General features: G+C 38.9%; 1 protein-coding gene across 2 annotated transcripts in view; it reads left to right on the top strand.

The window, feature by feature from the left end:
• The window catches only part of LOC149232881 (RING/U-box superfamily protein), a 179791-nt gene that overhangs the window by 118687 nt on the left and 46138 nt on the right, over positions 1-14966 (top strand). For both annotated transcript variants that reach the window (XM_089379535.1, XM_089379534.1), the window contains one exon: positions 2823-2894. In XM_089379535.1, the coding sequence (XP_089235661.1) occupies positions 2823-2894 (72 nt within the window). The remainder of the gene's footprint in view (positions 1-2822; positions 2895-14966) is intronic.

Here is a 14966-nt window from a genome sequence, read left to right as displayed (position 1 = left end):
CTCCGTCCGATGAGCTTATGCTCGATGTTGAAGGCTTGATGGATCCCATTGATCCACCTCCTGGTGATCCCTCTACCTTAAGGAAAATACATTTGTGGCTCAAAGACACTCTTGAAGATGCTGAAAAGCATATTGCTCCAAGAGGGACATTTCATGAAAGTAAGAAGCCCAATAGGTATCAAGGGTACTTGCTGCTATGAGTACCATTGTTCAATCTGAGCTTTGTACGTTCGAAAAAGCTATGAAACACCAAGTATGGAAGGATGCGATGAATGGGGAGTATGAATCCATCATGAAGAATGATGTCTGGGATGTGGTTCCCAGATCAAAGGACAAGTCTGTGGTCACTTCAATTTTTTCGAGAAAAATTATAAAGTCTGTGGTCACTTCAGAAATGATGGACACCCCTATTTTTATAAAGTCTGTGGTCACTTCATATTTAACTTATTAATTTTTGAAATTTTCTTATCCTTTTATCCTTGCTTTTAGGTAAAAGTTGGTTTTCATGGGGAAATAATCATTTTTGGCCCTGCAAAGTGGGTACTAGGATAATGTTGGTGCTCCGAGCATGAATTTTGAGCATCCATATGACACCAACATTTCCTAGTATCACTTAATTACATTATTACATAGGAAATTAATTAAAAGTCCCATATTCCGGGAATTTTTAACTATTTAAAAAATTCTAGAAAGAGTTAGTCAAATTCTGTAAGACTCTGGATATGACCTAGTATGGCAAAATACATTGACCCTAGACATTAGAACACACTCAAGGCCCAATTATTAAGGTACACTCCAGCTTTGGAGGTATATGAGTGAAAAAACTCGATTAGTTATTTATCGCTAAAAGCGAAAATAATTAGTCAAATGAATAAAACACTATAGAGTTGACTCACTTAGTAACCAGGTCCCATGTTGCCTAAGTCTGTTACATAAGTTTATCATGCTAGTGTTCATTTATGACAATTCCCCTGTGGGGTACGGAATTTAAGAGAAGAAAATAGTAGAGGAGAGAGAAGAAAGGGGCATAAATGCCTTGCTGGAGTTCTGATCATTTGAAAGTTTGTCAAGTGCCTTATGCATTAGGCCATGGGGCTTTCACATCCTGTTAGGTGGAACTTAGCAGGTAACAAGGCCATTTGCTTGCCTTCCTTCTGCCAATTTTTGGGTCTGCAGGGTGTATTCTTCTCACTACATTAGTTCTTCTCATGTCTGGTGAGCATGGACTACTCTTCAACAAAATCCTAAAGAAAACTGCCCTGATTATGATATCAATACGACATGTAAGTTGCCTCGGATATTCCAAATTCCAATGGACGGTTTGTTGTAGCATATCTTTAATATACTACTGTGAATCCAATGAGACTTCACTGCGCAACCATCATTTATTATTAGGATGTAAAATCAGAAGCATGCTGTTTGCATCAATAAAACTATGAATACACACTGAGATATGGTTGTAAAACTCACAGCATAGAAAACCCTGGATACAAGATTTAGCCTCAAAAAACTAGTGAGAGAAAATCTCTAGTCAGAAAGAAGGATTGTGCGTTTGCTCTTTTTTATTCTTAGGTTTATAATGCAAAATACATAGAAGAAAATATTTCAACATGGGACAAATAGCTACTGTGTCCTGACTCCTGATGCAGTTTGCTAAAGGGTTGCCATCTTCCTCCCAAGTTTTTCACCCAAAAAAGGCTGTTGAAGCCTTCTAACAGATTATTTTCTCTTTTTACCCCATTTAGTCGAATTGAGGACCAGTCTTGAAAATGGGAACATAGCTCTAGTTTTCCACTCTATAAAGCACCATTAAAGAGAACAAGTATCATCTCTATCGCTTTCAGATCAGTCTTCAGAAAAGAAAAACGATTGAACCCTATTGAGTTAAGGTGTGGGATGCTGTAATGATGCTGAGAAACAACTCCAGTACACTACAAGCTATTGATACCATAATGTTGGAAGTTTTATATCTAGTGAAATGCACTACCTTCCCCTATGGAAAGAGAATTTGTTCATGCTTTATTTTGTCAGTTGATGTATGCGACATACATGTAAACCTAGATCTATTTTTAGTAACCAATCAACATAAGATCAGAATTATAGAAAGGGAGATGCCAAGACAGTTTGAATTCCACTTTTCCATTATGTATTCATGCTGACATCAATGCTGCAAGAAATTATTTGGCTCCATGTTTGCGATCGATGCCACATAAAGTACATTTTTATAGATAAATCTATGTTTAATTACTACGTAGTGATTAGATACCTTTACAAAGTAATCAATAATTTTCCCAGTTAACGAGTAAATTTCAAATGATTGACACTGTACTTTTACTAGAAGGCATATGAGAAGAGGAATGCTAATTGTTACTTTTTATGTTTTCCAAAATGTATTATAATTAATATCATATATGTTCTGAGGCAAATTACACTATCATGTTTCTTGTTTGGCTGGGATGGATGGTCAGCAGAAAAATAAATGCTTGGGATTACTTGTATGATATTTAAAGTAATGCATCAGGTTGGTGTTTATTTCTATAACTTCCATGCATGCCTTTTCTTATTTAAGCTGTATTTTTCCTGTTTATTTGCTGAAGACTAAATGTTGTTGAATGTATAATAAGTTTTAATCCATATTCATTGTCTGAATTCAGTTTGAGAACCTGTTAATTTTTGAGTTGAGTTTGGACTTGGATAGTCATATTACTTTATTTGAGAATCTCGACAGTTTGCAATAAGTCAGTTCTATATTATTTTGTTGAAAAGCAATAGTCCAACTTCACAGTATGTTGTTGCTTCATTATCATGTTTGCTTGAAGCAGATATGGCCTCCAAAGAGCATTAAAGATTCGGGATCTGCTCTTCACGCCAAACTGAAGGAAGCTATTGCTCAGGTAGAGGGTATGCTTTCAATCTAGTTTTATACATTTTGTTCATTCTAGTTTTATGTATATAATAGGTTGGTATGTTTTAATATGTTTGTTCATTTTGAATTTTATGTTTTTTATTTTCTGGTTAAGGTTCCAGAGTTTCTTATTTTTTGGAAAAAGTACTTACCAATACAAAAATGAAGGGCTCTGCCTAATTGTAGTTACACTTGCAATGAGGTTAGTGTAATGCCTTGCTGAATCATTGTTAGTATCATATACACTCTAGGTCTAGTTCGGTCAGATATCTCATCAGATGCTATCCTCTGAAAAGGCACAAAGAAAACTGAACAATCCTTCATAAACATACTTCCAGCGGATCCTTCAAAGTCAGTACAATACCAAGGTTTGAATGAAATGCCAAAGGCCACTTAAAGATGGCACATTCAAATAATTTGGCTCTAGTTTGGACAGATACTTCATCAAATGCTATCCTCTGAAAGGCATAAGCAAAACCGACCAATCCTTCATAAGCATACTTACATCGGTTCCTTCAGTGTAATACCAAGGTGTGAATAAGATGCCAAAAGCCACTTAAAGAGGGCACACTCCAATTTTGAGGGAATTATTTTCTAAGCAAAGCTACAAATTGTCCCATAGAGACCATATTTTGCAGTTAGATAATACATTATTTTATTGCTTATTCTATATTAGGGGTCATTAGTCATGTTTAATAAGATTAGTCATTAAGTTTCTGGACAAGTTAATACATATTGGCCTATTGACACAATTACGTAGTATCATCAGTTGTGGAAATCAAAGAACACACTCCTGTTTGATCAGAATTAACCGTACAGGCTTCTATTTGATCATGTTTGTTCTTGTATCTTATAAGATAAGATTATTTTATTAATGTTAGAAATTGTAGTTTGGGGGTACTTCTTTAGTGGTAGTGGGTAGCCTGCAGAAATGATTGAGCAAGTGTCGCTTCCCAGACACTATTTATAAAGTGGCTTTGTATATTTAATTACTAAAAGTGACTTAAGTCATCACAATGAGAGATTAAGTCACCACTGTTGATCTTGAGATGGCAAGATTTAATGGTTTTAGTAATTAATGAGTTTATAAAAGGAGATGGGGGAAGTGAAGAGGCACATTTTTCAAGAGAGAGAGAGGAAAAGAGGGCTGAGGAGAAAAATAGGAGCAGCAAGGAAGGGCACAAATTCCAAGGCAGCTAGCAGCAAGAGGACACATTTCTCAAGGCAGCTTGCAGCAGGGAAATGACACGCTTTTCTAGGAGATTTTCAGCCATTAATGCAGGCCATACAACAGTAAATCTGGGCACGAAATTTCAGCTAAGAGGGCATGAATTTCAAGGAGAAATACTGCTGTTTTGTACAGGAAAAAATGACACAAAAATCGAGACAACAAGAGCACTGTTTACTAGACTGTTTTCTGGTGCATTTAGTTCTGTCTGTAGTCCATACAGCAGAGGTGCAGAATTATAGACAGCATGTGGCATGGTTCTCGTGAGAATATTGGGCACAATTTTTGAGATAAGTACAATTGGTTTTTGCTAGAAATTAATTGTTGTAAACTCAGAAATTTCTCTGAGCATTTAATTAAAATTTCCTCCTCTTTACTGGTTTTCCCATCGGGTTTTTTCCAGGGTCTTTGTCCAAAAATCTCATGTGTCAATTTTTGTGGGTTCTTCAGCATTTGAAGTTCATATTTAGTCTTCAGTGTTTCTGCTCATAAAAATCAGATTGCATGTGTTTGGGTTAAAATACATTATTGCTGAAGTTTTTATTGGAGTTGGAAATCTGAGTGTTGACAAGTGTTTGACTAAATTCCTACATGAGATAATCACATTGTAGGTGAAATTTCAACAATTAATGTCCAGCAGATGACCATAATAGTAGGTCAATGGGATTAGCGAGTACGATTGGGTGTTGAGCACACGAGAGCTCATTGAATTACTACCAGGAAAGAAAGCCATTGGTTGCAACTGGATATATAGAACTAAGTTAAAAATGGAAGGATTGATGGACAAGCACAGAGGCAGGGTTGCTGCTAAAATTTAAAGAAAACACACAACGAAGAGGTTTTAATTATGAAGATACCTTTGCTCCCACTGCAAGAATGGTTCCTGCTAGAATATTGATGGCTGTTGCAACTCAGTTTGAACTTTGGATGACAAATCCATCATGTTGAAATTTCTATGCCTGGCATGTCAGAAATTCCTACTGCATTATCTCGTTTCTTTCACCTACTTGTTTATTCCTTAACCAGTGATTATCCATATAAATACTAAAAATAAACACAAATGCAGTCTCAACTCATATACAGATCATCAACTGAAATAATAGACAAACACACAAGGGACACCGTTTTTTTTGGACAATCGTCCCTCGAAAAATCCAATGCGGAAAACAGGTGCAGCAGTGCTGAGGGTTTTATTATTAAGCAGCTTTCTTGAGTACAACTAGGGTGCCAAACTCGCTCACCCAACAGAGATTTCTACACGGCAGTAATACCTCTTCTTGAAAGCAGATATTCAGCTTCTCAGCACTAGTCTGCCCCACAAAAATCCATTTGGCGCTTTTCCAAGTCTCTATGTCAGCCTTGCTAGCCTCTACATAGTTTTGGAACCCTTTGCGTTATCCTTCTGCCTCTCTGTGTTAGCTCTTTGGCCTTTTGCGTCACCCACGCAAGCCCCTCAACCTCTGTGTAGTCTCTAGCTGCCTCTGCATGGCTCCTGCTGCCTCTGCGTGGCTGCCGCTGCCTCTGCGTATCCTCCTTAATCACTGCACTGGACCTTTGGCACTATCTTTGCCTCTCTCTATGTACTCATTTCCCCTCGCTGCAACTCAGATCACTCGTTCGAATTTTCTCAGCAAACCCAGTGCCAGAAAATTGAATTGACTGATCAATCTTGGTGTATCTCCAACTGACACTCAAGCCTCCTCTTATACTTTTCCTGTTGAGTCTTCAACGACTGAGATTAAGTCCCTAATCAACGACTAAGATTAGATTTGGCTTGATCCATGTAATTTAGAACCTTCTCACGCAGTTTCCAATGATATTCCCAAGAGCTATATCCTTGAGTTTCGTAGATTCTAACCATCTTTCATGCTTCTCTATGATGATGTCCCGAGCTCTTTCTTTCAATGCTTCTATGATGCCTTGATGCATCCCATTTAGTGAATTATGATAACCATATCTTATAACAGAAGACTTAGGAATTTGAAAAGAACTTAGGTGAGGAAGACTATCTCATTCATAGTAGAGATCTCTTACTTCCTCTATCTTGGACTTCTTCTTTTTCAGCTTCCTCCACTTCTTCGGTGATATGAGCTTCTCTTCTTCTTTTGTTATTGTCCTTCTTGATCTTAGGACAATATCTTTTGTAGTGTCCATATTCTTGAAATCCATAGCATTGGATTTTAGCGATGTTCTTTTTCTTTTTCTGAGGACCAAACTTTCCAAATTGTCCCTTTCTTCTTGTCATTGCAGCATAAGCTTGATTTTGATCACCTGCTCCCACATCAGATTTGGCCTTTAGTCTAGATTCTTCAACCTAGCATAATGACCATAGATCCTAGAATGGAGTAGCTTCTTTCTTCCCATAAATACTTGAAGTAAAGTTACCCCACTCCTCCGGTAGTGCATTTAATACAACTGTAGTCATTTCACTATCAGACATGACTTCTCCCAGATCTTGTAGTTGATCCCGGATCTCAGATATCCTCATAAAGTATGAGGCTATTCCATCTTCCCTAGACATCTTCAGCTTGTAGAGTTCTTGCCTTAATGAGATGACTTCTCCAGCAATGCTTACAGAATACAACTCTACCAGTTTGTTATAGATGTCTTTTGAAGTTTCGAGTTTAGATACATATGGGATGAGGGGATCCTTGATGGATTCAATGAGAATCCTTTGAGCCCTAATTTCCCCTTTCATATACTTTGCAAGTTCTTGAGCATCTTCTCTTGGTTTTTGTGATAGATCCTTGGTCATGATCCATGACCTCATTTTCAATGAGATTTAGATCCTTCTTTTCTTACATGCAAGATAGTTTGAAGCCCCAACCAATTTGTTGCTTTCCTTGCAAAAAGACATTTTGACAAATTCAGATAAGGTCATATACTTACTTGATAGGATGCTCCTTTCTCCTTGCTGCTTTCTTGATGTTGATAATGATATAGAGAGTAGAAAACTTCTCCTTGATGAAGGTAGTTCTCTTCAAGAGTGATCCTTGATGCGGGAGCATGAGGCTTAAAGACAAAAGACTTCGTATTATTCCAAAAATCCAAAAAAAGTTACAAGCAAAGGAGTGGGGTCCTTTAGCTGTCAATTTTCAACGCTTTCTAGATAGGATTTAGACTAAAATCTAGGAGATAGATTATCATGTAATAAATTCAAGTAGTTAGATGTAGTGGAGATTCTCGAGGAGAATATCATGCAGATTAGATAGGATTAGTTAGTTTGGTCCTTTGATTTAGGATTTGGTTGTTAATTGAAACAATACTTATGTAAGTTCCGAATCATAATAAGGGGATTTTGACTGATTCGGCTTGTTTGCCAGATATAAGATTTAGTTGCAGAAAATATCTCTCTGTATCTTTCTGTGTAGATTTGGTCAATCCCAGAGGTGTTGCATCCCTCTGTAAATTTCATTGTGTTTTGTTGAATTTCCTGTTTAATTCTAAAAAGTTCGAGTATTGTGTAATCGAGTTTAATTCTCTTTTCACGTATTATGAACTATGGAGGTTGAAGGCATATGGGTTCCTCGATCGGGCTTGAAAGATTGCATTTGTCCTAAACCGTTGATCTTAAATATCAACGCCTTACGACCAGTCCACAGCGGGTTTAGCCTGGTGTTAACTCGTGGGTTATTTGAAGTCTCCGCAAGTCGGAGGACTAGTGGCCATCGTTATCCGATAGATATCGGCTAAAGAGTTGGGTGAACGTTAGCCCCTGAACCGGATCCAACATCGACTATATTACAGTCTATAAATGCCATTGGGTCCGTCCTAAGGAATTAAGCACGTGGGAAATGCCAGACCCGAACTTCTATAGGTCGAGTGGTTTTAAACCTCATCGGGTCCGTAAAGTCGATTAAAGGCCGCGCAGATTGTTTGAGCGACGAGACGGTGACCGTTGGATCACTAAGGTGGTTGACCGTTCGATCAACCTCGCATCGCTTAGTCAAAAGTAAGTAAACCTTACCAAATAGCCTTGCGATTGTGATTTTACGGAGGTTTAGTAGATTTATAAGGCTCATCCTGTTGGGGAAATTTAAAGCGGTTCCACTAGCTTAGTGGAATAGATAACTTAGTGATAGATGAGCGATACTCCACGAGAAAGCGAAGAAGGGGTCCAGCCTGAATTAGAAGAAATTGTGTCTGGTTTTGAATGTTTGTCAATAACGCTTACAGCCCGGCCACCATTTGTGGTATCAGAGCCGCTTAAAGACATTAACAGGATCTCAGGGGTTAGAGAAGAAAATCCACTATGGCTTTGAAAGTTGGAAGAGGACGTGGTAGAAGAGGAAGGCCTGTTGCAAAAGCTGAAGTGATGGAAGTTATGCAACCGGTGCAGGCTAGATTAGAAGCAATGGAAACAGGGAGAGATGCAGATAATGGAGATGTCAGTGATCCTGAAGTGGAGGCTGCAGAAGAGGAACAAACCTGTAGAAGTTACTCCTGAGATGAGATTCTTTCAGTCAGTGTTGAGATCCACATCTAGACCCAAAACTGAAGTTTCAATTTATGTAGGAGGATTAAATCTTGAGGAGCTGATAGACTGGATTAATGACATGGAGAAATTCTTCGATTATGAAGAAACAAAGGATGAAAAGAAGGTAAAGTTTGCTGTCACAAAGTTGAAAGGATATGCAGCACTTTGGTGGGATGGAGTGCAGGCAGAAAGAAGAAGACTTGGCAAACAACCAATTAAGAATTGGAACAGAATGGTGGCAAAATTGAAATGTAAGTTTCTGCCAAGTAACTATTAGCAAACATTATTCAGATAGATGCAGAATATTAGACAAAGGTCTATGACAGTAAATGAATACACAGAGGAATTCTACAAAGTGAGTATAAGAGGAGGACAAGTCCAGGATACAAATGAGAAAGTTGCCAGATATGTGAATGGTCTTAGAATGGACATTCAAGATGAGATAAGTGTATTGTCTCCTAAAACAGTGGAAGAGGCTTATTAGATGGTATTGAAAGTAGAAGAAAAACTCTTTGATCTGGAATTTATCCAGGACAAAGAATTAAAGGTATTACAGACTCATGTGCATGGATGTGCCTATGTTACTTATGCAACGGATCGATAAAATTGCTAGTATACATAGACACTGAGGCAATCAGAGAAAACATAACAGTCAAACATGTAAACAAAACAAGTTTAATAAGGAGTTCACCCAATGCTCCTGGGCTACGTCTCCTGGTCCAGCCTTTCAGTGGTGGCCTCTCTATTATGTTTTCAAGCAGAGTTTTACAACAATGAGCTCGATTCGAGTCTCACTAACAGAATGAAGTCAGTAGGAATGGAGTGCACGTACTCTCCTTACTGAAACTCGACCTCTGAGGGTCACAGTAGTATGACAGGCCTATACCGAGGAGCTTGCTTGAACCTTTCAAGCCTTCAATGGAGTACACAGACTCTCTGACTCTCTCTGGCTCGACGCTGCCTTCAAGTCAGCTCGTCTTCTACTCTCTGTTCTTTGCTATTAGCTTTCTGCGTCTCTGTGTGTTGCCTCTCTGTATGCTGCCCCCTCTGCTTCTGTTAGTTTATGGCTTTAAAGCCAGTCTGTTCTTCGACTACTCGTTTCCGCTTCCCGGCCTTCTGGTTTCCTTTCCTCTGTCCGTTCGAATTCCTCTGCTCTGCATCATCATCACTAGGCAACGCCTCGCAGGGAGGTGGCCATCTGTTTGTTAACGAACTGGGTGTCAGATTCCCTGAATCATATTCGAATGGCCGCTAAATCTGTTTGCTTCAAGATCGTCCGCGAACACGAATCGTTTACCAATTCATCATCCACGTCGGACTTCAAATCCCCTGTCATCTTGCTTTTTAACCTGTCATATCGGTCAAGTATCGAGACATATCTCTGCTGTTGATCTCGGCCCCCAAGATCCTATGGTTCTTCATATCGGGCGGACAAGTCGCATGGTGTTTACCCATCCGATGCGAGCAGTTTTCTCTCTCATCCGCCGGACGCGTGTCGCTCGATGTGTGGCATCGGGCGGGACTCAGTCAAAACTGCTTACCGCCTCGAAGCCTTTCGATATCCTACCGGTTTGGGGAATCCCGTGCTACGGAACCGAAACAGTTGCTTTTCTGAATTTTATAGCGATTTCGGGTCCGGGCGCTTCGGGGCTTTCCTTCACTGAGGGGGACACCCTACGATATCAGAATCCACTTCTGTTTCCCAAATTAGCCTTCGGTTTTTGCTAGTTTTGTGCCATTGCGCTTTACCATGGGCCAACGGTCTGCGCGCTTGACCGAGGGTCGTCCCACTCTGGCCACAACTGCAATTGTTATGAGGATTCCTTCTGATAACTTCGATCTTTTCTAGGACCTGAATCTTTTAGCATAATTTGAAACAGTCATGAAAACTTAGAGAGTTTCTAGGATCCAATTCGGATCACGACCTTCCCACTGAAAAAGCTTTTGGACCACCAAAAGTTGGTTTTCTTTCAAGCATCAATCAAGTGAGGGTATTGCTTCCTCGCTTGTTCAATTTCTATCCATTTCGCACTGCTTGGCTTTGAACCTTTGAGTCCGATCCTGAGGTACTCAACATCCCCTCTACGTGTAGTTCTTACCTTCCTGTCCAGAACTGTATCTTCCTGCAACTCATTAAGATATTCAGGTAACAGATCATGAAAAGAAGGCAATTGACTCTGCTCTTCGGGATCTTCAATTAATGAAGGTTCAAATAGTCTCATGCTGTGTGCATTAACAACTGAGTAGATGTGCATGTAAGCTTGTAGATCAAGGCGAAAAGCATTCTCACCAATTTTCTCAAGTATCTTGAAAGGTCCATACCTTATTGGCTTCAGCTTCTTACCTTCTCCTTGCATTCGGTCTTTGCTGATATACAGCCAGACTTGATCACCAACTTGGAAACTATGCTCTATTCGATGTTTGTCATGCCTTGCCTTGTACTTGGCTTGGCTTTTTTCCAGCTGTTCCTGTACTGCTTGGTGAATCTCTTGGATTTGTTCAATGAACTTGGTTGCCTTGTCCACATCATTGTGTCCATCAATTGCTATGTCTTTACCAAAGACAAAATCCAAGGGAGAACTTGGTGTGAAACCAAAACAGGTCTTAAAAGGAGATCTCTATGTAGAAGAATGTTTAGCTCGGTTGTAAGCATGCTGCACATAACATAAATGTTCATCCCTGTTGAAATTTGGTACCAGTGGATAGGTGGTTCCCTTAGGCTTTGATCTTTGGCCTAGGAAAAAGTGTCCAAAAGAATTTAATTTTTCTCCTAAAGTAACTTTATAATTTTTATAAAGTTAAATCTAATTTAAAAGTGACTTTAAGTGATAAAGTTATTAAGTCTAATTTTAAAGTGACTTTTATAAAGTCAATGAATAATTAGAAAGGAAAAGTGACTTTGGAAATAAATGACTAAGTGGGTCTTTATTAAAGTGGGGTGAATGAAAAAATAAAAGTGAGATTTAAATGAGCATTTAATCTCAGCCTTAGATCTCAATCTATTTCAGCCATTGGATTTAGGGATCACCCAAAAGTCACTTGGATCACCCAAAAGTCACTTGGGGTTAGATTAAAGGAGGAAAAGGAGGAAAATGAGGAAAAGGTCATTCATTCTTTCATGAGCAGATTGGGAGAAGGAGAGCAAGAGAGCAAGAGAGATTTCTGAGCAGGGAGGAGAAGGAGACAGCAACTTGGCACACATTCCAAGGCAGCAGTTGAGCATATTTGTACAGCTGATTCAGCACACAGTGAAAGGCAGATTTTGGCACGATTTTCGAGGAGTGGTTTGCACAAAAATCAAGGAGTAGTTTTCTGATTTTTCTGCATGCAAAACGAGGGCCGTACAACGCATTTATTGCAGTCCGTACAACGCATTTAATGATGGCCGTACAGCAGCATTTAATGCTGAAAGTGGGCACGAAAATCAAGGAGGCCGTACAACATTTATTGCTGTCCTGTTTGCTGTAATTTCCAGTTTGCTGTGAGGCATGGGAAAAGAGATAAGTTGTAAATTTGCTTGCTGATTTTTTGCTGAATATTTCTCATTGCGAAAAAGGCATTTTCAGAAATAAAGAAGAGCTCTCGAACTGGTTTTCCCCAAGAGTTGTAGGGGGTTTTTCCAGGGTCACATTGACCAAAAATCTCAGTGTTTAAATGTGTTTTAATGGCTGTTTATTACTGCTGATTTTTATTTCTGCAATTTCCAGCATTCTGTAAAATTTCCAGAATTTGTGTTTTCAGCAATATTTATTTTTTCAGCTTGTTAAATGTATGGTTATGGGAAAGGGCATTTAACTACATGGGAGAAATAAGGTGAAATTGAAAACCGGGGTGGGAAAGCATAAATTTTTACAATCCCAAAGTTTGGGATGCTTGCTGCAATAGCCTCTGAGCAACTGGATCACTGTCTTGTTGACCACTTTTGTTTGACCATCTGTTTGCAGATGAAAAGTTGTGCTTTTCTTCAACCTGGTGTCCATCAATTCCCACAAACTTGACCAAAATTTCCCAACAAATCGGGTATCTCGATCAGATATTATGGAAGTGGGTAATCCAAAATGAACCCATACATGCTGAAAGAACAACTTTGCAGTTTGTTCAGCTGTAATCTGTTTGTTACAAGGTATTAAAATACACATTTTGCTGAACCTATCCACAAAAACATATAAATAGTCGTGACCTTTCCTAGATTTAGGCAGTCCTCCAACAAAGTCCATGGAAACACTTTCCCAAGGATGAGAAGGAACTGGTAGTGGAGTGTACAAGCCTAGTTTTCTATTGCGGGCTTGCTTTTAACACACATGGTACACCCTCTTACATATCTAGAAACTGTCTCATTCATTTTTGGCCAATAACAAAATCTTTGTAGCTGTGCAACCGTTTTACTTACACCAAAGTGACTTGATATTAGAGAAGTGTGTGCTTCTCGAATTATCTTTACTCTTTCAGTTTGTGGAATGCATAGCTTCCCACAATGATACAAGAGTTGGTCCTTAATATGATAATCCAATTCTTCTACTCGTTTGCCTTGACTTAAAGTTGCATATACATCTTTAAAACTAGGATACTGGAAACGGCTGCCTGAAGGGCCAAAACGCCGTTTTACGTTTTGGATACATATTCACCCCAGAAACGGCAAAAAAATGGCTTAAAAATGTTTTTGGTGATTTGGAAACGTTTCGTTTTTCTTTTAGCCGTTTTTCAGGCGTTTTCATGAAAAAACCCTCCCGTTTAAAAAAAACCAATACGTTTCAGCAAATCCTAATACGTATTTCAAAAATTTCAAAACGTTTCAGCAAATCGTGATACGTATTTCAAAAATTTCAAAACGTTTCGTCGCTGATAACTTGCCCGCCGGGAACAGATTTTCAGAATTTAGCGTTTTAAGTTTTGAAGTGGTAACTTTTAACTTTACGGGCACGGTTTATGATTCATTCTACCCTAACCTAATTCCTAAACGACAAGAGCGCTGATTGCTGAGTGCTGAGTTCACTGCCACCGCTGAGTTCACTGCCGCCGCTGAGAGTTTCGCTGCCCGTTGAAAGTTATTATCACTGAACCTGCCGGCATCATTGGACTTGGTACACAACTTATCACTATCAGCTGTCTATTTTTATCGTTCGATTCATCTCTAGAGTCTACACTGTTAGCAGCCAGGAAAAAACATTGATTTTTTGGACTTCATTTGATGGTATTAAACTTTAAAGCAGATACTGTATGTGTGTGATTGCTTCCCTTAGTTTTTGAAGAAGGTTCTGCGAGGTCCTCTTTACAGTGGGTTATGGACTGATATTTTGCACACAAAGTGTGCTCTCCTTCAGCTAGAATTTCGACCTCTTATATGCTCCTTCACCATTGGAAATCAAACAGCTTGGATAGTCAAATCTTTGCTCTGAAACATGAGCTTGTTTATCAAAGAATACTCACACCTGTGACACGAATCTCCTTCTTGAACAATGCCTTTACAACTACTTAGAACCAGCCCCGAGAACTCACTATAATCTGCTCAGAAAACTAGCCCGAGAACTCACTAATATCTATGAACAATTGATATTTGATTGTCACCTGCGATTTAAGCTCCTTAGCTTAAACTCGGCCTCCAAGGGATTCAAACGTTGTAGACTCTTCCTTGTTCTCTGCTATAGAGTTTCTAAAGGCTTTATACTAGTCTTTGAAAGGGAGGGTTTGGGACAAAAACATGTTTAGAAACAGTTAGTCCAAAAATTGTTTGCAAGTCTCGGACCATAACTATGTTTGTTGCCCACAGAGTTCAGACATTGACATCGTAGCAATCTCAAAGTTCTAACTCAAAAACAGCAGGCTAGGCCAGTATATGTATACACTATACAGGAACACATGCATAGCCTTACCTAGCCCTGGCTTAGACACATTTTTTTTAAAGCCCTTTGCAACAAATTTTGCTTGTCATTGACTTGTCATCTAGTGAATCCTAACTTAGAATATGTGAAAAAGACAAACATTAACTGCTGCTAGTGCTGACTAGTTCTTCTTAATAAAATTAACTCGAACTAGGAAATTTATATCATAAAGAGCTGTTGTAGGCATGCACAATTATTATTACACACATAATTCATGTTCAGAGATCTTATACAAAAAAGACATCTCCTAGCCTGCTAGTGCTAGATATAAAATTTACAGATGTCTTTGGGCAAAAACTTAAAAGTCCTGTTCTTGCTGCAGTTATTAATTTGATAAAAGACTCCTAATATACTAATGGGTTTAAAAAATATAACCATTAATGAAACTCATAATGACTGGCAGCCTCATCTATGCTGAAGCCTGACATTAAATAGCAGCCAGTAGCCAGCCTTGCTTTCCAATTTCCATAATCTTCA

The sequence above is a fragment of the Pinus tabuliformis genome, chromosome J (genome assembly GCF_031772625.1).
Source record: "Pinus tabuliformis cultivar Carrire ecotype Pingquan chromosome J, CPIR1, whole genome shotgun sequence".
In the NCBI taxonomy this organism is placed as follows: Eukaryota; Viridiplantae; Streptophyta; class Pinopsida; order Pinales; family Pinaceae; genus Pinus; species Pinus tabuliformis.
The sequence above is the reverse complement of the archived record's forward strand: the minus strand, read 5'-3'. Positions and strand labels throughout refer to the sequence as shown.